Source organism: Parus major, chromosome 17 (genome assembly GCF_001522545.3).
Source record: "Parus major isolate Abel chromosome 17, Parus_major1.1, whole genome shotgun sequence".
NCBI lineage: Eukaryota > Metazoa > Chordata > Aves > Passeriformes > Paridae > Parus > Parus major.
The window spans coordinates 7,540,694-7,563,737 of record NC_031785.1 but is presented as its reverse complement, the minus strand read 5'-3'; the positions used below and the strand labels follow the sequence as shown (position 1 = coordinate 7,563,737).

Here is a 23,044-nt window from a genome sequence, read left to right as displayed (position 1 = left end):
CCAGCCACCGGCCCAGCCCCCTCCGGCCACTGCGCGTTTGTGTGCCGGCTGCGTCGCCGTGATGGATGGAGCTGACATGTTAAATTACTCAGGCTGGATGTCTTCAGAGAGCTGGTGACAGCGATATTGCATTTTCCGATTACCCAGCGCTGAGCAGGATGTATAAATACAGGAGTTGTGAGACCTGGTGCAGGTCCCCAGCCCGCAGAGGAAACGTCTCCTCTGACCCAACATGCGGTGCCAGAGGTCAGCCTGGCAACACGAGCCTGGGGCACACACACGGCTACCAGGGATGTGCTTTTACACCTGCGTGCCATCAAGGATGCTGGAACACATCTTAGGGGTGGTTTTGAGGATCTCAGAACCCAGTTGAGGCAAGCTGGAGGACACAGGGATGATAATCCTCAAGTAATCCTGCCGTGAGCCTGATTTCATGTTTAACTGGCCCCGAAATCTGACCAAATTAGCCCAGTGAGACATTTACAACTGGGGCAATGCCTCCTCTCCCAGGTCCATAGCCAGCCTTGCTCACAGGCTGCTCACCAGGGCATGGGGCTGAGGAATAATCATGATGGGACCAAGGATGCTCATGGCAGAGAGAACCTCTGCAGTTACCAATAAACAAGCAATTACTGATGGACAAGGACAGCAACCAGGTAAAGCTGAGCAGTCCTGCCTGGTCAGCATTCCTTTTGCTTCAAAAACAGTGAGGAAAACCACCAAGCATCAGAAAACAAAAAGCTCCTAATCACTGCAATCAGTTACAAACTGGAATAAGACATTTAAAAGACAGAGAACAGGGAAATGGCAATTTTGAAGTGCTGGGTATCAGTAATGCACTGGCAACTCTCTCCAGCAGCTCTCATGGGGAGATACACCATTGTTACACCCAGTTTACTCCTGCTTTTGAGGCTGGAGAAAAAACAAAGCTCCCCTTGCTCACCCAACCCCTCATCTCCTGCCCAGCTCTGTCACCAGGCACTGGGGCAGGAGGCTGGCAGGGAAGGGGAGCTCAAGGAAGATGCTCTTGTTTCTAATCCTGTTTGCAGATTTACAAACTCGTTAATCCCTTCAAATGGATCTCAGCTCAGCCAGGCGCCGGGGCAGGGCGCTTGTTGTGAGTGCAGCGTTAATTTAGTGGGGAGCAAGGCGGGGTGCCAAGGCAAACACCTCGTTATGGCGTAATTAAACATGGTCCCGTTAATTCTGAGTGGGGATAAGGAAATAAAATTCAGGAACCACAGTTATCCCCAAAGACTTTTTGTTAGCTGAAGCCACGTGTGTATTTTTAAAAGAGAGGGTTTTGTCGTTAAAGAGGAAATAAAAAACAAACATGACATTTTTAATCCTTTCCCCGAAGCCAGGAGGTCACAGAACATCGCAGGGAAAATAGCTATAGATGTAAAAGGAATCAAAACTGAGTTAAAATAAAGAAATAAGCAACAGCAGCACTTTGGATAACTCCTATCTGAGGCCAAGCTGACCTCAGCTACTTAATCCTGCAAAGTTGGATGTTACGATAGAAGTGGAAGCTTGGTTTTGTCCCCATGGTGCCACCTCGGGTGACATCTTTGTGATCCCTCTGCCCTGCAGCCACTATCAATGGAAAAAGGATTCTCTGCATCCTTTTCCTCCAGAAAAGGGGCAATTCCCTGTACATACCATGGAATTCAAGACCCACAACTTCCCTCATTGACCACGTTGGGTTCACCCCACCCCATGCTCACTCACCCTGTGCAATGTTGACTTCTGGGTGTTCAACAAGGCCTTTTATTCCCTGGCTTCCCAGTAAAAACTGGGTGAGGAATGCCCTCCCCAGCACAGCAGCAAAGTCCATGCACTAGGAGCTGGCAGAGCAATGCAATTAGCTAAGTGGAAATTTTCAGTTTAATTAATTTAACCCTGAAAAGAGCACCAGACAACTGGGAAAAAAGAAAAAAAGAAAGAAAAAGAAAGAAAAAAATCAAAATGTGGTCAGAGAAAGGTAAATTAGATGCAAATTTAAGGAGAAAAAGAAAATACAAAAATATTTTCTTTTGAAACTTGCCTAGTCAACCCCAAAATTATAAAAGAATAAAGAAAAAAAGGCCTTTAAAACAAAGCACCCTGTGGTAGGGGTATGTTCACACACACTGGCTTCACATACAGCTGAGGAAAACTCTTCCTCCTCACCCATCTTCCCTCTTCCTTCTGTCTCTACCCAAAACACCCCCCAGCACTGGAGGTGCAACAACCAGGTGAGAACCAGGTCACAACCACTGTGAAAATCTGGGATCATGCTGATCCCACACACCCTGCACAGCCTGAGGGGTTTTATTTTTACCAAGGACCAGCTCAAAGAGCTGGACATGATGTTATGACCCAGGTGAGGTGAAAGCTCCCAGGTGAACTCCAGAAAAGCCTCAGCAGCAGAATGTGATGCTGCACAGGCACCACAGGATGCTCAGACAGGGCAAGGTGAGAGCAGAGGACCATGGATGAGCCCAGCTGAGCCTCAGCTCTCCCCTCTCAGGGGGCTTTGGGTAACCCGGGGCACAGCCAAGACCCCCAAACCACAAAACCGCAGCCCCAGTGAGCAGCACATGCCGAAGAGCAGCACATCCTGTCTCGGGAAAAGGATCATTACGGGAGATTTCTTCCCAAATTCAGAGTGTTTTTAAAGCCCTGCCCCAGGAGAGGGCACCAGACCCCCTCTCTGCGCACACCAGCCGCCCCCAAAGCTGCATCCCAACCCCGGGCACACAGCAAAACCTCTGCAAAACCCACACCCCTGCCCCACTGCCTCTCCCCAGGGCTCCCCAGCTCTGGGGCTGCCAGCCTGGGATGCTCCAGGGCTGCATTTCAGGATCAATAAACGCCCTGGGATGCAGCATCCTTCCAGCGTCCAGTTCTGCCAGCCCCCAGCAGAGATCTCTTCCTTCCAGCCCAGCCCTCCCACCCTCAGCTCTCTCCGTCTCTCCCTCAATTATTTATAAGCTCTGAATGTGCTTCACTCCACGGAAGTGTTTAGGGAGAAAGGTTGTATGAAAGAGGCATTAGACAAAATAAAATTATATGGCACTGTAAATAGAGAGGGTGTTGTGGTTTGGTGTTTGTTTTTTTTAAAAGTCAACCTACTTGGGAAAAGCACCTTTCCCAGAGCTGCTGGAAACACTCAGGGCAAAATCAGATTTAATGAGGAGCAATGGGCAGCAGCTTAAGCTCACTCAGAGCAGGGAGGTAAAGCAAGGCAAAGTTTATCCCAGATTTGTTTCCCTTGGGCTGGGGGTCAGGTTGTGCTCTGCTTTGGATGGTTTATCCCATCCTAGCACTCAGAAACCCTTTCAGAGCCTTTCCATAGAGAAAATCCTTCTGCTGTGTGCAGTTCCTGCAGGGACAGCGCTCCAGCTGTAGGGCTTTGATGAAGTTAAACATTAATTAAATCAAACCACAAGAAAATAATTACACACATGCATCCATCAGGCTGACTTGTCACTACCCAGAAACAAAGTTGGATGCAAACTCCATCAGCAGAACTGTCACACGGCTGTTAGGAGGAAATGAATGTATCCCAAATGGACAATTTCATTTAGGGGGAGGAAAAAAAAAGTCTCATGGATTGCAATGGATTAATGAGGCAAAGGGTTTATGTTTGCAGCTGGATGGAAAATGTAAACATCCCGAGTTGTGGGATCATCCTTTACCCTGAAGGGTTGTTTGCACTTCCAGCCACTTGCCAGAGGCACAGGTAACCACAGGCTGTAAAAACAAAACCTCTGGCACAGAAGAAGCCAGGGAATGGGCAGGGAAAGGCATGGATCACCTCAGCAACAGTGCCCAGCCACTACCTCTACAAGCAAAAAGATATTTAAATTAAGAGGAAAAGAGGATGGATGGGATGGGGCTGTGCAGAGCAAGATCTCCACTGGAGACATTGGGACTACCTGGCTTTTTGGGGGTTTCTGATGACTGAGAGCTTAAAATCCCTTTTTTAGGGTGTGCTGGTGAGGGATCCCCGTGGCTGGGGACAATGGGGGTCAGAGTCTCCTCCTGAAGTCTGTGGGGTAAATTCTGCCTCAGGCTCCTCACAGACACTGGGTACAAAGCAATCTCATTTTCTCATACTGAGGAAACCAGTGGGAGGGAGACCAAGGATGTTCTTGTCCTGTAAGCCCTGGCTGCTCCTGGGGTCACTGATAGGCCCTGGGGAGGTGGGAAATGGGGTGGGGGGTGTCTCCAGAGACTGGGGACAAGCCAGGCTGCCTCAGGGGCACACTCTGCTCCCACCCAGCCAGAGGCTCTGCCTGAGCTGGGCATTGTGTCTCCTCCTAAGCTCAGCTGCAAGGATTAACTGACTTGTTCCATTAGTGACCAAAAAGCCTCTTACCTTCAGGCAGTTCAAAAATGGAATAAAAACACACCAAAAAATGATGAGCCTGGAGCAGGGAATCAGGGAAACTTTCCCAGACAGTCCCCATGGACCCCAGAGCACCCACACCCACACTAAAATCCAGAGACACGTATTTGAATAACTACTAGAAAACAAACCAAATAATTTAAACCAGTTAAAGAGTCAGAACATTTTCTTCACACTAAGTAAATAATTTATGGGCAGAGCTATAATAAAAAAAAAAGCCCTCTCCAGGCCTGTATCACAGAAAAATGTATCAGGAATAAAAGATCACATTTCAGACTCATAAATAAAAGAAAAACAAAACCAACAGTAAACAGAAAGAAAAGGATTTTCTCCCCAGCTCCCAGAGCTGACACAAAGACCCTCAGTGCACTGGGCAGATCATGGCCAGGAGACCCTCATCCCCATCATCCCTGAAGGGATCAGACATCTCCTCCTCCTCTAGAGATGGAAATCTGCACCCAAGCCCTTGGCACAGCCTTTTGTGTGGTACAGCCTTTAGATACATCAGTGTTGTGCTCCCACTCTCTGCGCAGCTCCTAAAGCATCTAAGCACTGGGAAAGCAGAAAGAAGAGATGTCCCAATGATGTGAGTGACAACCAAAATGAATTTCACCCCTTCATGAAACTAAACCTTGACAAGAAACTCTGTTTCCCTGTGTTTTAGCTGGGGCAGCCGACAGGGACTCTTGGAGGAGAATCCCTTGGAGGGGACACGATGTGACACCTCACAGACACCTGCACCAGCCCACCCAGAGGATGCTGTGTGGGGTTTGTCCCTCTCTCACCCCACCACAGAGGAGCTCTGGTGTCCCCACGCTCAGCAACGAGGGTGAGGAGGCTCCCACCTTCCTCCCCAGCCAAGCTCCTCTGGTGCCTTGGAGGGGCTCCCTAGAGCAGAGGCTAGACAAGATTAAGACAATAAAAGTAAATATTTATTAAAGGCTTTCAAGAGATGCACCTTGGGCAGTCAAAACCTCCCACAGGCTGCACCCGAGATGCACAACAGTCACAACACTGAATTTCATATAACATGAAATTTATGGGCATGTTTTCATGGTGTTACATGAAAACAACTGTTAGAGTTAGTTAGAAAAGCTGAAAGTGTGAGTGTGTAAATTAGTTTTCTTAAGTCACTGGGTGAAAAAGTTAAACTAGTTTAGAAAACAGAAGACAATATGGAGGATTTAAGGTGTTGTCTCTTTTCCTTCTTCATCTTCTTCTTCTGGAGGTTTTTGAGCAGTAGTAAGTGATTGGATAGAGAATGTCGTAGTGCATCACAGAGGAGATGGGTCATTGGGTCATTAAGTAAAATAATTTACGTGTCTATTGTTAATTGGGTCAATGTTAATATGGTTAATTGTTTCAGGCTATTTTGTGCTTTTCAAGCCAAAGTGAGCCATGCAATGGTGGCTTGAACTTGAGCAAAAAGTCTGGGGAAGACCTGCCAAGCCTTTTGATAACATGCTAATAAACACGAGAAACAAGAAGCTAACGAGGCTTTGGAGAACCCTTTCTGAAACAGAAGACAAACTCCCCTTGAGGGGGTATCCCAAAGGAGACTGGCTCAGAAGAGACCAAGAAATTTACTGCATCAATCAAGCAGTAAAGAAAGCTCCAGTGGCCACGTACCTCGGGGGCGGCTGCGGCGTTTCCGTCTGCCCACGGAGGTGCTGCGCAGCGCCGGCTGCAGCTGCCCGATCTCAATGGGAGTGTTGGTGCGGAAACTCTCCTTGAACTTCTGCATCAGGGACTCCACCGTCTCCTGCGTCACCTCGGGAGCTGCAACACCAGCAGAGGGGCTGTGGTTAGAAAACAGCTGGGCCACCGTGTGTCCCTGCCCATGAAAAGCTTTCCCTGTGTAAGCCAGAGTCCAGTCCTGGGGCAGGAGCTCTGCCGGGACCCTCAGACTTCACCCACAGGGACCCATCTGGCACTTTTCAGATCTTACCAAAGCCACTCATACTAGAAGATTGTGAGCTTACAGAAATTGCATTTTCCACGCTGCTTTCCAGCATTTTGGATTATTCCTTGCCTCTCCCTCATGTGCACTTGGAAGAGTCACGCCCTTACCCAAGTTACAGCCTGAAAGGTTCAAATCATACAGGGCACTCAGATGGGTTTGGGTTTACACAAATTCAGTATTGTACCCCAACCTTGGCAGTGTTTTAGGGCAGCAGGAACTCTCCAACAGGCAAGTTTGGGATTATGGAATGACAGGAAGGCTGGGGTGGCAGTCAGGCAAAGTGCAGCTGGTCCAGGAATGCTCTGGGTTGCAGCAGGATTCCTTGAGGTCTCCCAGAGGCTGCACCCACATGCTGGAATGCAGCACCTGGGGTCAGGAAACAACTTCCTGCAATGCCCCAGGGCATGTGTTTCACCATGCTGATATTTAAACAACTCCTCTCCTTCTTCTCACACATCCTCAACTCAGTAATGCCAAAAAATTCCCCCAGAACTTCCGAAGCAGCTCCCTACCCAGCTGCACAATGGGCAGTAACAGGAAATCATGAAACTACTCACAAAAAGCAAAAACGAAATTTGGGGTCAAAAGGCCTGTCCTGCAGGACACAGAGGTCTCCCACGTTCAGCACTGGTTTGGCCTCTGTCAGCTCCTTAAATAAACTCATTAGCAGGATATAACCTCTGTCCTGTCTCCATTTCCAGTTCCAAAGTCCCCTCTGAAGCTCCACCCTGGAGATGGCAGGGAGGGATCCCAGGTCCTAGAGTCACCACATGTCCCACTTGAAGAAGGCATAAGTGAGCACCCTGGAGCTCCCAGCCTGCCAGGAGTTATGGGCTGATGTTTCAGCCTCACCTCTGCTGGATCCAGACACATCAGATGTGCACAATGCTCCTCAGGCACCCGGCAAGCTCAGGGTGCAGAACTGCTCTGCACCACAGACACCAATTCCCTTCCCAGTGTCGTGCAGGGAATCTAGAATTCAGTTGGAACAGAAGCTGGACATGCAGGATGAGGCATGATTTGTAATTCTAGGCAAGGATTTCACCTAAACACAGAGCCTGAAGCAGACTGTCCAACACCCAGCCATGCTGCAGGGAGCAGAGAGCTCTCAGCACCCAGTGTAATGGGACAGGTTCTCTTCCTTCTCCCTAAATCCCACAGGTGATGAGGTGATGTCCTCAGCCTCCCCAGAGAGAAAAGTAAAGCAGGGGAAGAAAAGACAAAAAGAAAAAAAAAAAAAAAAAGGAAAGAGAAGGGGAGCGGGAAAGGAAAAAAAAAAAAGGAAAGTAGGGAAAATGAGAAATGAGAAAAGACCCGTGTTGACAAGATCTCAGCAGGCTGAGTTTGGCATGGGTGAGCAGCATAGAAAAAAACCTCAGTGACAAATGAAAGACAGCAGAGCTTCAACTGTGTGAGCATGAGGGGTGAGGGATGAAGGGAGAGCCCTTCATGCACTGCCAGCAGTGCCAAAAGGGAGAGAGGAGAGACCACTGCACCATAACGGAATGAGACAGCACTCGTGGGGATGTTCATCCCAGCCACGAGAGAGACAGTCCACTGCAAACCAAAGTGCCCCCTGGGCTGCCCCACAGCAGCTCTTGGAGGTTCTAACTGGTCAGAAAAGGATGGGAAGAAGCGCTGCTGTGGGGTAGACAGTGGCCTTAATAATTTGCTTTAACTACAGGCCAGCCCTGAACTGGTCAGGCAGTTGGATTAGATGATCCTTGTGGAACACTTCCAACTGAGCTACTCTATTCCACACAGCCCTGCAATCCCCCCCTGGACTGCCTGTGCCAGGCAGGGGCTCAGCCAGCAGCTCCTGGCACCTCCACAGCACCCACACGCTGCTCCCAGCACGACACAGCCCCGTCAGCCGTGCCCAGGCAGCAGCTCCTCCCAGCGCTGGCCCAACACGACACACTTCAGAGGCGACAGGACTGTCCTCCCCTCGAGCAGAGCTTGCCAAACGCCTTCTCTCCCCTCCCCAGTTCCCAGGATAAATCCACCCGGGCTGCTGAGCTCACATCTTCGTCACTGTGCTGAGAGATCCTCCAGCCTGGCAGAGGTGGTGAGATCCACCCCGAGGTTTGGCACAAGGCTATGATCTCCATCTCCCGCGGGAGCAGGCTGGAGCAGGGGAATCACGAGGCTCTCCTGCCCCCACAAAATCAGATTCCCTCTCCAGCAGCACTTTAAGGACACAGCTGAAGGTCACCCTACCTTTACAAAGTACAGCACACATTCCTGACGAACACCTCCCTCCTGTCCACCCCCATATTCTATCTGAAAAGTGATTTGCTCTCCCTCCTTATGGCTCCCCTATTCCTTTGCACGTCTCCCACAAAACAATTCCTATCCAGAGCCGTTCTCTCCTCCTTCCTTTCTGCTGGCACAATTTGCAGTGGGAAAATATGTTGTTTGGCTTAAAAATTACAACAACAACAACAACAACAACAAAAAGTAGTCATCAGCTGAACAATATGAGCAATGTTTGGGTAAAAATACATTGCAATGGGGATGGGAAGCAGCAGCGCTCGTTCCAGCACAGCCAGGAGAGCTGCACCCTCCACAGGATGGGTACAGGGGGCTGTTCTGGGGACGTGCCACAAGTAGGATCTCACCATCCCAGGAGGGATTCCCCACCTCAGAGTCCCAGGCTTGGATCAGTGCAATCACCCACAAACCGTATTTGAGAGATGAATTATTTGTGAGCCCCCATCAGATGCACTTGGGTGTTGTCTCCACTATTCCAAGACTTTCTCAAGGCACTACAAAACCCCTCTGACTATGCAAGCCAGCCAGCAAAGCCAGGCAGTGATGGAAATACCCCACAGATCTTGGAAAAAAACTCAGATTTGCTGAGGTGTTTTAGTCTTCAGCCATGGCCTTGAGAACCCCAGTGGAGCAGCTCGTCCCCAAACCAGGCTCAAACCTCGTGGTGGCATTGGGTGGTGGGAGAGCTGGATAGTCCTTGGGTTTTGCATCTTATTAAAACAGAACAATGAGGTTTAAGGTCTGCCAGCTTCCCTGAGCCTCAAAGTCTTTGGTGTCTGGCTTACAGGTTCTTTTGCTGGAGCCACAACATCCGTGCTGTCCTCACACAACACCTGCACTCCCGCAGCTGCAGCAGCTTCTATCAGAGCCTCCCCCGCTAGCTATGGACTAGAACATATTTTTATAAGATACATTTTTTTAAGCATCTGGTTTTCCCATTCCTCTCTTTGATTTCTGGCTGTCAGAAGGCAAGTTATCGATCCCTCAATATTAACAGTGGCCACAATGCTCCCAGAGTCTCAGGGAGAGGAATAACTCCAGAGCATCTCAGGAGCTGCTCGACTGAGCATTTTGCAACAAGACAAACTCGATCAAGGATTAAATGGGAAAAGTTTGGGCGCAATTAGAAGCCAAAGTCAGTGGGATTTTCACCTCCTGACCTGCATGGTCACATGAAGTATGCATTCCCCTCACTTCAGACACTTCTTAAAGACTCCCCTTTCATTGACTGCTTCCAGTATTTTTCAAATACTCTGCTTTTTGTAGGCACAGGGGACTCTCCTGGGAACCACTGACATGGGCTCTAAAGGTCTAATACATCATCACGTCCCTAACACGCCACGGGAACACCAGGAACGTGCCACTTTAATAACATTATAATTGTTTCCTCCAAATCAACCCCGTGATATTCAGCAAGCTCATTTTGATGTTTCTGGATCAATATTTTAGAAATTTCTGTTCAACAAAGTATTTCAAGAAATTGACTTTCCAATCCTATTTTGGAACAAGCATAAATTTCACAATGCTGGAAGTTTTCCACATGGTGGAAACCATGATTTCTCACCAGCTCTAAATAATGGGTGTTTGTTGCTTTTCGAAGCATGAAATAACTAACGGTGTTTGTTCTGAGACTGGGATGTGGACTGATTTTCAACAGTGCCACCCTGAAGGTACCGAGCTCCACAATGCACAGAGCTTTAGTAGCATAAAATTAGGTAATTACACTGATGCTGATGTGATGACAGTGGGAGAGATTTGTACAACAGCTCTGCACGTACTCAGAGGAAAACACATCTGGAGATCAACATCCTGCCACAGAGCACGGGGAATATGGCAAAGGCAGGAGAAACACTGGGAATTCACCTCTCCATGTGTTTCTCCAGCCACCAAACCTCTCTCGAGGAGAGCCTGTCCCCTCTTTGTCCCCTGATCTCCAGCAGTCCATGACAGGTGCCACATGCAGCCACTTGTGTCCAAGAAACACAGGGAAGCTGCTGGCTGCATTCCACAACCAACTCAGGACATAAATATCTGTTTTATTTAAATACATAAATATATCTCCATATCTGTACTCTGATTTAAATGTATATCTCTCTCTATATACAGATATATACGAAAAACATCAAATGCAAGGATGAAGAAGGATCTCCAAAAAGCTCTTTTACAGAGTGGGGATCCCACACACAGCAACAGAGGGAGAGAGGAACCCAGGAGCATTTTGAAAACAACCTTGTATTCCATGTCAACTTTTTCTTTCTTCTCTCTCCTGGCCCTTTTTGTTGAGTTTTAAAATAGAGGCTGTATACACTTTTTTAGCACAGCTATAAATACATAGCTATTAATACACAGCTATTAATACATTAATAGATTATTATATACATTAATAAATCTGTCACTATAAAAATAGATCTTTATACGCAAAAGTCTGATTTCAATTGCAAATTGGAGGGGAAGGGAAGCAGAAGAAGAGATAAAGTTTTATTCAAGATGTCTCCTTTGAAGGAAACTGAACAAATGTACTTTCCTCCTTCATATATTCATGAGATGACTGCTTCCCTACCCCATTCTCCACCACCCTCAGCTCCGGGCTCAGAGCCAGCACAGCCCTTATCTGGTACGAGGCACGGAAAAAAAAGTCCTGATAGGATCAGAAGTTTTCAGTAGTTTAACAAATCTGGGAAAAATTCTCCATTGGGTTCTAATAAAGCTTTAGGAGCGTGACGGGAAAGGGGATGCCAGGAAAGGCTGGTGTGCAGTGGGAGGGGGATGGAGAACAGCATCCTGCAGTGGGGACAGGGACTCCAGGGCACCCCAAAACCCTTCTGGACGTGCACCCACTCTTTGCTTTTTGCCTCTATTGCCAAACTTTGCCGTTTCCCCCCATCTGCAGAGAGCAGGAGAGAACATCTGCAGCTCCCATGCTCACTGCAGCTGGGTGGGCAGGAACTGGCAGGATCCCCATCCCACTGGGAAGGGATGGGCAGAGCTGGAGCCCAGGGCAGCACCCACCCAGCACCGGCTGCCCTGACCCTTCTTCATCCTCTCTCCAGTCACGGCGCGCAGTCGCTTCCCAGCTAATTGCCTCCACTCATGTGTGCAAACTCACCGTTTACCGGAAAATGTCACGGAATGTTAATTTCATTCGGAACGCGCTTCCATTTTTTTACGATGGGAAATGAATAAGCATTGTATTAATGGCATAATTTCCAACTCCGACCGCAGCTGCGGCCCCGCGGATGGAGGCTGGGAGTTACTCTCACCCTGCACCTTCCCTGCCTCTCCAGCTCCCTCCTTTCCCTCCCCACTCTCCCCCCACTTCTCCTGTTGGTAATTAAGATAATGCAATGTAATTATAAACTTATTAGGAAAGATCAAATGCTGAAGAGCTGCGGTCCGACAGTCCCATCTCTGCCTCATGCCTATGCCTGGAGAGCAGCTCCTGAAAGCTGATGGGTTCCTGTACCCCTGGGGCTGCTCCAGCTGCTCCCCCCCAGGAACTGTTTCTGGCCAGGAAACCCTCAGCTCTTCCATGGGGCAAAGACTTTCTAGCACACCCCTCCCCTGACATGTACAGGGCATTTATTTCTTTATCCTGCAAGGAAGAACCTCTGGCAGTGGGGTGCTGTCCCAGCACTGAGGAGATCCAGTCCAACAGAAACTCAATTTCCCATTTCCTCAGCTCTAATAAAACCCTTAACTTAGGGTTTTTTATGAGACATCATAACTTTTTGGCTTAGGCAACAAGCAGAGAGGATGAGGGAAGATGGGCAGACCCTCAGTATCAGCTAATGCTCCTCAAGTTATCAAATAATTGAAAAGTTAAATAAGAACACTCTGGAGGAAACTTCCTGATTTGGTGCTAATGGGCACACGGAACAGCCCGAGCTAATGTTGCGTGGAGGAGAGACACGGCCGGAGAGCTCAGCGCTGACCTCCAGCTCCCTCTCTCCACCACACAGCTCCTGCAGCTCTGCAGAGCCAGAGCAGACACTGCCCCATGGAGCCAGCCAGGGCAGGGACTCACTGGGGCAGGAAAAACTCCCATCCCCATCTGTCTGAGGAGCCACTGCTGGGGGACAAAGCTGGAGGGAGCAGCACTTTGGCATCTGTCAAGGGAGTGTGAGCACCCCAAAGGGTGGGTGTTGCAGGATGGTGCTCCAGGAGCAGCCACAGCTGGACACAAGGGGTGGGAAATGTGGCACAGTGGCCCCTCTCCAGTCTCCACCACTACCCAACTCCGTGCTCAGCAGCATGGTGCAGGAGGAACTTTTCAGTTAGAAAATGCATTTCCTCTGCCCAGCAGACAAGGTGACATTTTTCACAGCGCTGACAATGCTGTGCCACATGCCAGGATGAATGAGGGAGCGATGCCAGCCCAGAGGAGAAGGACAGACTACCAAAATTTCTCAAGGTGGACAGGAGCTTCAGCTCCAAAAACAGCTCCAAAAGGACCAACAACCCCCTGCACTGGGCAGCACATGGGTGGAGGCAGCAGGCAGGAAAGAATGAGCTGAGAGCTGGTTTGTTGGCTCAGGAGAAGACCTGGGAACACCCAGAAAACCCAGGATATCAAACCCAAAGCCATTCCAAGCCACACAGGTAAAGCAGTGAGGCTGAGCACTGCCACACTCACAGGACCCAGTGGGAGAGTCACAGCAAACGCCATAACTCAGCGGGGCCGTCAGAAAGGATTGATTTGAAGCACCTTGTTAATAAGTTTCCTCTCCCACTGGTCCTTCAGGGAGGTCAGTGCATAATGATAAATGGGGCTGGAAGGTGCCTGCAGACCCAGTATCAGCACAGGTGCCCAGCCTCAATCCATCTTCCTTAGGAGCCAGCTGACAAAACCGTCTCGGTGCCGTAGCCAGGTAAAACACAACTCATGGCAAGAGGACACGTAAACAGAGCAAAGAGTTGGTGCTGCAGCTGCCCTCCCTGCTCCCTTCCCCATAAAACCCACAAGTCTGGGATGGAATTATGGGGAAAAATGTCCACATGTCGACTGGTGGAGCCACAATGCCACCAGAAGCCAAGGAGAAAAAGGGCTGAGTACTGTGGGCTAAGGCAAACCCACCACTTGCTCAGGATCCAGAGCAGCCTCAGCTCTGAGCCCCACATCCCAAGGGCTGAGTCCTAAACAGTATCTGTATACTTCCAGCAGAAATAGGGAACCCCGTGGGATTGTTATCCTTTATCCCACATCCACTTCTGATCAGTCTGACTTCAGAAACCAGTGACAGTTTTTCACTCCATGCTGATACCCTGGAAGCACCATCTCTGGAAATGTCCACAGCCAGGCTGGATGGAACCTGGAGCAACCTGGTATAGTGGAAAGGACCACGATGATCTTTTAGGTTCCTTTCAACCCAAAGCATTCCAGGATTCTGTCACAGCCCTGCCCAGAGCTGAAGCTGTCCCAGGTCCTCTGCACTGCACACAAGATGCAACCCAGCCAAGAAACTCACGAGAGGCAAGGACACCTGAGATCCCCCAAGGCAAGTAAACAACCATCATATTATTTTTTTAAATTTTCCATCAGGGGAAGAAAAAAAAAAGTAAAAAAGAGAAAAAAGAAAAAGTCATCTTGAAGCTATTCCTGGTCAACAACTGTCCCACAGCCCAGCTACACTTTTAAATAATGTAGTTGCTTTATCAAACATTCATAGTGATGCACAAAGTGATGAACAATGTGTGCCTGGCATTTATATAAATATAGTTCCTGATGGCTTATTTTCCTTGGACAGCCAACACTTCACAGCTCATCTTCTGTGGGCTTGTGATTTCGCCTGGATGGAAAACACTTTGGACACCTGGGGAATCAGGACTACTGCACATGAAACTGCCGTGACATCCCCACTGGGCATCTGCAGCCCCACAAAACTCCACAAAAATCCTCATTCAAGAGCTGCTGCTGACTTGAGGAGCCAGAAGTCACCCAGCTGTGTCTGGAAGAGGGGGAAACCAAGGGTATTTCTTCAACTTGGGATGTTGTGGAATGTCAGGGTGAGGCCAGTCCAAGCCCTGCAAAGCAGCAGGACTTCACAAATCCAGCATCTCTTCAGGATGCTCAGCAAAATGCTGGCGTAATAAACCACCCTGTTTCTGTTCCAGTCCCTATGGCACCATTCAAAGCTGCTTTCCCAACTGTTTCTTCCCTCCTCTGTCTCACAAAATTAATGAACAAGTTGTAGCAAAGAGAGGGGAGGAAAACAATCAAACTTATCAGGAGCCCACCCCAGCAGCCTCTTCTCCAGAGCAGCAGTTTCCATGGGCCAGGAAGAGCCCTGGCACACCCTAGGTGTTTAAACCTTAATTAGTCATTAAGCATGGGCCATAAAGGCAGGAGCTGGGGGCTGCAGGACCAGAGGAAACCCCCAAACCCCAGGAGCTTTTCTGTCCCTTCTGAGCCATTCTGAGAGGTGGGAGTATGTTGGATATGGCTCTTGTGGGAGAGATCACCTGAGCGTGCTCCCACACATCCATGATGCTGCTTTGATCCACTTTCTTGGGGTGTAAGGGAGGGGGATTGTGTCCCACAGCACCACCATTCCCTCCCCCCACAGTGGGGAGGACAACCCAGATTTGGGGTGGAGGTAACCATTTCAATGGGATAATCAAAACAAACCTAAACTCCAGCCTGGCACCTCTCCCTTGAGATCTCCAAAGGCAGTTAATAAATTAATATATTAATTATGAGTGTTTATCTCTGCAAAACACAGCTTTTCCCTGGCAGGTCAGGACATTTTCAAATCCACAATGAAGCCTGAGCTGGCAGAACCAAAGACCCAATGGCACATCTGGTGTAAGCTCTGTAGCTGGGGCCCTCATTGCCTTCATTAATGCATTCCATTCAGTTACAACTGAACCTGCTGGAATTGAAAACATCTTAAATGTCTGTGTTAACTAGAGACACTACCTAAGCATGTCTGGAAGTGCTGCCCTGAATTAGGAACCAATTCCGACCGTGTTGAGCCCCCATCTTTTTTTTTTTATTTTTTCATTTCTTTAAAGCTGAAAGTTGAAACTGTTTTTTTTCAGACAGGACTAGAGGACTGCAAAAAAAAAACACTTTTCACTATCAGGCTGTGAGAATATACATTTTCAAAGGTCCCTATAAATTACGGAAGGAGCTGGCTGGGATTAGAGCTGGGAAAAGCTGATCACGTACAAAGAGGGTCATGATCCCATCAGGTCACTGGAAAGAAGAGCCCCAAGCCACATCAGATCTGGCCTGACGCAGTGTCCCATTTTAGCCTCCAGCCCCAGCAAACGTTAAGCCATAGCTTTATTTATTAAAGGCTCAGAGAGCCCCTGGTTGATGATGGGAACCAGGGTGGAACCGCGGCACTCGGAGGCTCCCAGCCCCAGTATGGGCACCAGGGATGGCACATCTTGGCACAGCCATGAGTCCAGCCAGGCACCAGTGTCCCCTCAGGGACACCAGGCTGTCACCTCAGGGTCACCATTATCAGGCCAGATGTGTAGCTCCTGTTGCCTGCCTGCTGTCCCTTCTCCAATGTGTCCCTTCTCCATCACCTGTCCATTGTGAGATCCCCCAACTCACACCCATCTCTAAATCTCATCTCCAAGACACTGCAGAGCTCAGGTATTTGCAATGAATGGCAGCTCTAGGGAACAGCTTAACTACCTGCCCTCCCTTTGCACAGCTCAGCTCCCAAAATGTCCCTTTCCACAGCCCCAGCATCCTGCCCTCCAGCCAGAGCACTGCCTTACCTCTTCCCGGAGCTGTCTCCACTGGAAGGAAAAACAATACTGAGGTGTGGCCACCAGAACAGCTACTCCAGTGCCAGTGGGGGGCACAGGAACCTCTCTCTTGTCATCACCAGGATCCTTCCCCTGCTTTTTTTGCTGTTATCTCAAAGCCATTTGTCTGCCCTGCCCAATTCCCTTCTCCTTCAGTTCTCCTGGACTGCATCACCCAGGGCAGCTTGGCTGGGAGGCTGGGGGTCCACAAGCCCTGACATCAGCAATTGTCAATATTTCCTTCTGCTGCCCTGCCTGCTGCCTGGCTTGGCTCCCTCTCCAAGCCCCAGATGAGGACTGGGCCATTAAATAACGTGACCAGGGTTACCAGAGCAGCCAGTGGCAGTGGATCCACATCTCCAGGTGCACTCCAGGATCCAGACCATCTTTCAGGAATGCTCAAAAGCATCTCACTACCACTACTGAGGAAAGAATCCACGGATTAAGTAAGAGAAACTTCAGAGGTTTACCTGAGCCAACACAGCAGGGGAGAAGTAAGTCCAGGAGAGGAATTCAAGATGAGTGCACAACCACACCTTTGATATGCCCATGGTATTAATCATTGGAACCATCAGTAATAAGTCCTGTCTCCTGTCTAGACTTGGAGGCCAAACCCAGACTGCAGAGCCTGTGAAGCCAGCACAAAGGCCTGCTTGAAATGTTCTTTTTTCAAACATGAAAGAAACAGAGAAATAAAGATGGGTCCTTTGTTACGGGAGTGGAATTGCAGATAGTCGATTTTCAAGTCTGATTTCTCCTCAGTTTTCACCAGGCAGAAGTTTTATTTCTCGCTGATCCTTAGGAGATTTGGTTTGGCAAAAGCTTTCTGAGGAACTTGTGGGTAATCCCATACTGAGGTTGGTGGACTTTACCTTTGTTTTCCAACTCCATCACTGTATCCCCAGACAGGGATGCAGCAGTGCCACCAGTGATGGACTGAGACCCAAAGTCCCTCAAACAGGACTTGATGGGCAGAAGCAAAGGGCTCCTGCTGCTGCAGGATGAAGCTGTGTCAGTGAGGATCAGAGCTGTGTGTGTTAAAAAAGAAAAGCAAGTGAGGAATTCCCAAAGGGATGGAGCTTGAGGCCATCTGCTTGGGAAAAGCAGGAGAGCAGAACTTACCAGGATCACGGAGTGGAAACTCCACAGTGAGGTGAGGACAGAGGCAGGGAGGAAGTGATGCCACCAGCACAAATCTACCCAAATTCCCCTAATCACTGAATCCACCTACACACCAGGGCCGAGTTCAGACAGGGAGGGTCTCCCCAGAAAAGAGCAAGACCCCAGAGCCTGCACCCCACACCAACAGGCCCCACTTGGCACCATGCACACCAACTGAGCACAAAGCCCTAAAGACCTTCCAATTGCCAGAGAGAACCCAAAGCCACGAGGAGACAGGGTAGCCCCCTCTCCATCCCAGCTCAAGGGATCCTTCTGGATAATTAGGGCAGCCTGGCTATCACCTCCTGCTTTGCTCCATTTCATTTTATTATTAATAAAAAAAATAAAAATACTGCTTTTCTGCTTTTCTTCCTAAACTGCCTTGGATTTTTCTTCTGTCTAAATTCATCTGGGCTCTGTGCAATGTCACCAGGTCAGCTTGTGCTCCTGCTGCAATTCTAATTTTGTCAGCTTTACATTTTCTAGGCAGTTGGGTGATTTTTCTTTCTTAGCTCCTTTTTTTTTTTCCCCCAAGTCAAAAATGATTTTGCATAACAGTAATAACGTTAATGGCCCTGCACAGCGCATCCAGATTACAACTGCAGCTAGGGAGAAATAAACATCTCATCTTTGCCCTGCTGTTTATCTCCCCACAGCAGAGCCTGGTATCAGGTCAGAACCTGTAATTTCATTAACTTTATCACTCAGACACGCTTGTTGCTAGATGTCATTATTCAGCACATCACTCCTGTGTTTTGTTTGTGCTGGGATTCACTTCAGATGCTCAGGCACCACTTGGGAGCATCCCTCCCATCCACATCGCTGCCTGAGCTGGGGAGGAAAGTTTGGCTCACTGAGCCATGATCTGCAAAACATTTGTGCTGCTCAAGCCTCCTGGGCAGGGACTGGATGGAGCAGAGCAATTCCCTGCCTGATTCCCTGGTCAGATACATCCAGAAGTGGTGAATAAAAAAACCCCACAGTCTTCCTCATGGAAAGAAAAACTGACCCAACAGACACCAAGCGTGGGGAGGGTAAATCCCCAGTGGTGGGAAGTGCACAACCCAGCAAATGCAAATCAATCTGTGCCCAGCACAGGCAGGGTGAGCAGAACTGCTCCATCTCCATTGGAATTGCCATCCCTGGTAATTAATGCTGGGAAGTGACACTTGAAAGAGCCTCTGCTGACAGCCCCTGCAATGATACTGTTTGGAGCCTGCTGACAAGTCCCAGCTGATGTCTTATCACAAGGCAGCACAGCAGGAGCAGCGAGGAGAGCTTTTCCCATGGGAGCTGGTGGATTCCCTGGGATGAGGAACAGCTCCACACCCATCCCCAGTGACCACAATGAAACCTGGCAGTGCCAGCCAGGCACCAGGGAAAGGCTGATCTCATCGTGGTGCTGCAGCCATGCTGCAGCTGGGTGTGCCTTAATGCATCCACCTTCAATCCAGCTGCAAATCCATGCCTGAGCAGAACTGGCTTCCAGTCCCTGGGGATCTCCAGGTACCTTGTGTCTGCTCACAGCAGCTGCAGCTTCTCCACCCCACATGCCCCATGCCCACAGGAATCCAGCTGTGACTGCTGCTCGTGTGCAGGAGTCTGAATCTCCACATTTCCCTTGCCTGTGCCACCAGGTCAGAGTGGAAAGCCCACAGCACATGTATTTATATCTGCAGCCTCAAAACCCTAGATCTGAACTGCAGCCACCTCATCCTGGGCAATCCAGGCTCTAAGCAGCTTCAGCAGAGAGGAGTAAGTAGCACAAACCATAGCTTGGCTCCTTGAGCAGAGCCTTATCCAAGAGGGAAAAGTGCCCATCTGGGAGGAAACATATGGTGAACTGGCACAGTCTGGAAGGATCAGACTAGGCAAGGCATAATCCTGCCTCTATCCAAGGCACAAAGCCTGACAGCATCACAAGCAGAGCTGGCAGGAGCTTTTGGGAACATCTCTCCCAGCCCAGGTATCCTACAGACAGATTCCAGCTTGGGACAGGGGGTTCAGCCTGTGTAAATTCATTATTGCCGGTTCCTGAGCCCTTGGATAGCTTAATATTCTGCTCTAGATCTTGTTTGCTATTTTGTTTTGAAGAGCACTGAAATGCAGTTACTGCTGTCTTCCCTACTCACACAACTCTAAATAATTTATAGAAAAGCGAAACAAAGAAGAGAATATGAAAGAAGAAAGAAGGTCGCTCGGTTACGATATATGAAGGCTTCCATTTGTTCATTCTCACTGAGCAGAGGGTTGAAGAAACATCTCTTAACCCCATGGGCTGGTAACAGCCAGACACACACCAAGAGATACCAACAGGGATGCTCAGAGCAGCACTCCAGGACAGCAGATTGACCCCTGAGCATCTCCAAATCTGCTTGGGCAGCAGTACCCACCACCAACCTCACAGCCTTGTTTAAAAGGGGAAAGAGCAACGAACATTTTAAGGGTGGAAGAAACAAAACCTCAGCCACCTCCTCCCAGTTCCTGCAGGAGCTGCTTTCCAGACACACTGCATCACCAGGCTACTCCTGCCTCCACCATGGAGCCCTGTCCCCATCCCTGACACTGTGGCTGCTTATTCTGTCTGGGAAGCCAACACAAGAAGGGAAAGGAAGGTTCAGAACCACGCTGAGATCCCTTCCCTGCACAAAGCAAGCCAGCACATCCCCTCCTTGCTCCTGCTGGAGTCACTCACAGCATTAATGTGCTTTGCTTTTGTTTATTCAAATGCATTTTACTGTGCATTGCAGGTGAACAATATTAAATGGCTCATAATAACATTTCAATAAGCAGAGGTGGGTGTAGCAGCTTCTGGAGACAGACTTTGGAAATGCAAGCAATCAAGTGTGCGTTAGCTGAAATACCCTGGGGAACGCGCTGCTCCCCAGCAGAGGAGAGACAGAAACGCCACAAACCTTTCTTCTCGTAGTCAGGTTTCTCCTCCCCGCCCCGGCCCAGGCTCTCCAGCGTCCTCGTCACCTGGCTGCCAAACTCATCCTCCCTGGTGCTGGGCTCTGCCCTCCGCGGGGTCTCCTCCTCCTCCTCGTCCTCGTAGTCGTCCAGGATGGGGGTTTCCCGGATGGGCACCCCGATGACGGAGTTGTGGGCCTGCAGGCGCGAGTTGCGGAAGCTCTCGCGGGCCTGTGGCCCCAGCAGCACCGAGGGGATGTAGTGGATCTCGTGGGTGGCCTCGGTGCTGGCGCTCTTCTGCGGGATGCGGCGGCGCTTGTGCCAGCGCCGCTGGGCGTACAGGGCCACCATGAACACCAGCAGCAGCAGCAGCAGCGCGATCAGCCCGCCCTGCAGAGAGAGCAGAGGGCACTGTCAGCGGCGCAGGGAGGGTGACGGGACGCTGCAGTGTCCATAGAATCACAGAATGATGGCTGGATGAGACCTTAAAGCCCATCTCATGCCATGAGCAGGGACACCTTTCAATAGAGCACGGCTGCCTCACACCCCGTCCAAACTCGAACATTCCCAGGGATGGAGCACCCACAACTTCCCTGGACAATCTGCTCCAGTGCTTCTCCACGCTCTGAGTGAACCCCCAGAGCAGCCTTCCATCAGCACCCCCTGAAGCACACTCAGGTGGATTCATGGAGCAGCACTTCTCATGTGTGAGGTCATGGACAGGCAGATGAAGATGCCAGAGATGGCCTTCAGCTGGGAATAGCACAGTAACACCCCCCAGCTCAACTCTGGCCATTCTCCCAGGGGCTTTGTTCTTCCCACCTCACTCTTGGGACACCCAGGCCCCCTACACATGGTGAGAAGGGGAATGGGGATAATCACTTAGGAGAAAAAACCTCATTAAAACAACCCAACCATCACCCAGGAGCAATAAAGCCTCAGCAGAGATACACATTTCCCAAAAATGATGGTGCAACAAATGGCCCCTCACAGACAAACCTCCCAAGGCATGGTTACCCCAGTCCCAACATTTCTGGTGTGATTTCCCTGTGGTTTTGAGATCAACAGGGCACAGCACAACATACTCCAGATTCAGACCTTCTCTACTTGTCTTTCCCCTTCTCCAATTTTTATTCAATGCGGCTCTCAACAATGTTAACATTAAAAATAAAAATCTCTAACAAAAAAATAAACCACCAAATATCTATATGTACACGGAAGCAGCACATCCTCTCAAGGGAGCCTGGCTGGGGAGTACCAAAGGGAGCAGCCCTGCCTCTGGCTGCTCTGGAAGTTAAATTCATCCCTACACACACAAGAGCTGTGCCTGTGCCAGCTCCCAGCCTCTTAATCTCTGCAGCATCAGAGCAATTTTATCCCGTGGCAGACAAGCAAGGCAGGGCATGTAAATCAGGAGCAGCACGAGTGACCAGGGCTTTGCAGCATGACAGGAACAGCCAGGGCAGGGCAGGCGCTCCTTGGGCACCTGGCATGCCACAGCCCAGAGCTGCACCGAGCTCTACAGCAAAGCTGAGATGTGAAAATATTCCCTCTGCATTCCGTACAAAGCAGCAGGCTGCACCCAGAGCACGGCTCTGACTCCTAAACAGGAGCAGCTGCAAGGAGGTGGCACTGGGAAGTACAGGGCACAGGATGAGGAGCCGAGGAGAAACACTTCCCTGCACCACACCCTGTCACAGGAAGGGCCCAGCCCAGCATCCTCCACATCAGGATCCCCTCCTCTCCCACAAAATGTTCCTAAAAGATGCAGGACTCAGGGGTTCAGGGCACTGCTCAGCTGGAGTTCCCAACTTGCATGACGTGCACCTTCAGGAAAGGTGTTTTTCTGCCCAGGAGATGCTCAGGGATCCCTGCATGGCAGAGGGGCAGGGCTTGCTGAGCTGCCCAGGTTTATGCTCTGCAGTACCAGGGCACTTCAAGGACCAGAGGGATGAAAACCCATCATGGCCTTCCATGCTCAGAAACAAGAACCAGCCTGGACACCTGAGCCTGGGAGAGCAGATGGGAGTTTCCTTGGATTTGCACAGTGCCTGATGCATGGAGACCTCAGAGCATCACAGGAGCTCCCTGAGCTACCCACACCCAGTGGCATTTCCTCAGAAATCCAGCCTGCAGGAGAGAAACCATGGCACACCAGAAGGGAGGCCAGGCCAGGTGACAAGGACACTGCAGGGCCACAAACTTAACACAACAAACCCCACTGCAAAACCAGGTCTGGCTCATGTGCCAGCATCTTTACAGCAAAGAGAGGGTTCTCGTGGTCCAGTAGGGCTTCAGAACAACATTCCTGGATGTGTTTATGGGAAAAATCTTCTCTAAGGCCTTCACCAGCAAATCCCGGAGCTGCCCAGCTGGATATCACTCACACCTTTGTGCACTCTGCTGCTGGAAAGGGGCACACAGGTACTCTTTCTCCATGGAAAAGCAAAACCAGAAACATCCCAGATGCTCAGAAAAGAACAGTGACAGAAAAAGCCTCACAGGAGGAGCAGCTGTGCCAGCTGGACCCAGGGAAGGGGTTCAGGCACCCATGGCAGGCCTGGGATTGCGGATAT

The 23,044-nt window shown here is 49.8% G+C and overlaps 1 protein-coding gene across 1 annotated transcript in view; it reads right to left on the bottom strand.

Moving 5' to 3' along the window:
- Nucleotides 1-23,044, bottom strand: part of ASTN2 (astrotactin 2) — a 252,911-nt gene that overhangs the window by 204,056 nt on the left and 25,811 nt on the right. Inside the window, exons 3-4 of the mRNA XM_015644984.3 lie at nucleotides 20,474-20,858; nucleotides 6,026-6,175 (exon numbers count right to left, since the gene is read on the bottom strand). Of these exons, the coding sequence (XP_015500470.1) occupies nucleotides 6,026-6,175; nucleotides 20,474-20,858 (535 nt within the window). The remainder of the gene's footprint in view (nucleotides 1-6,025; nucleotides 6,176-20,473; nucleotides 20,859-23,044) is intronic.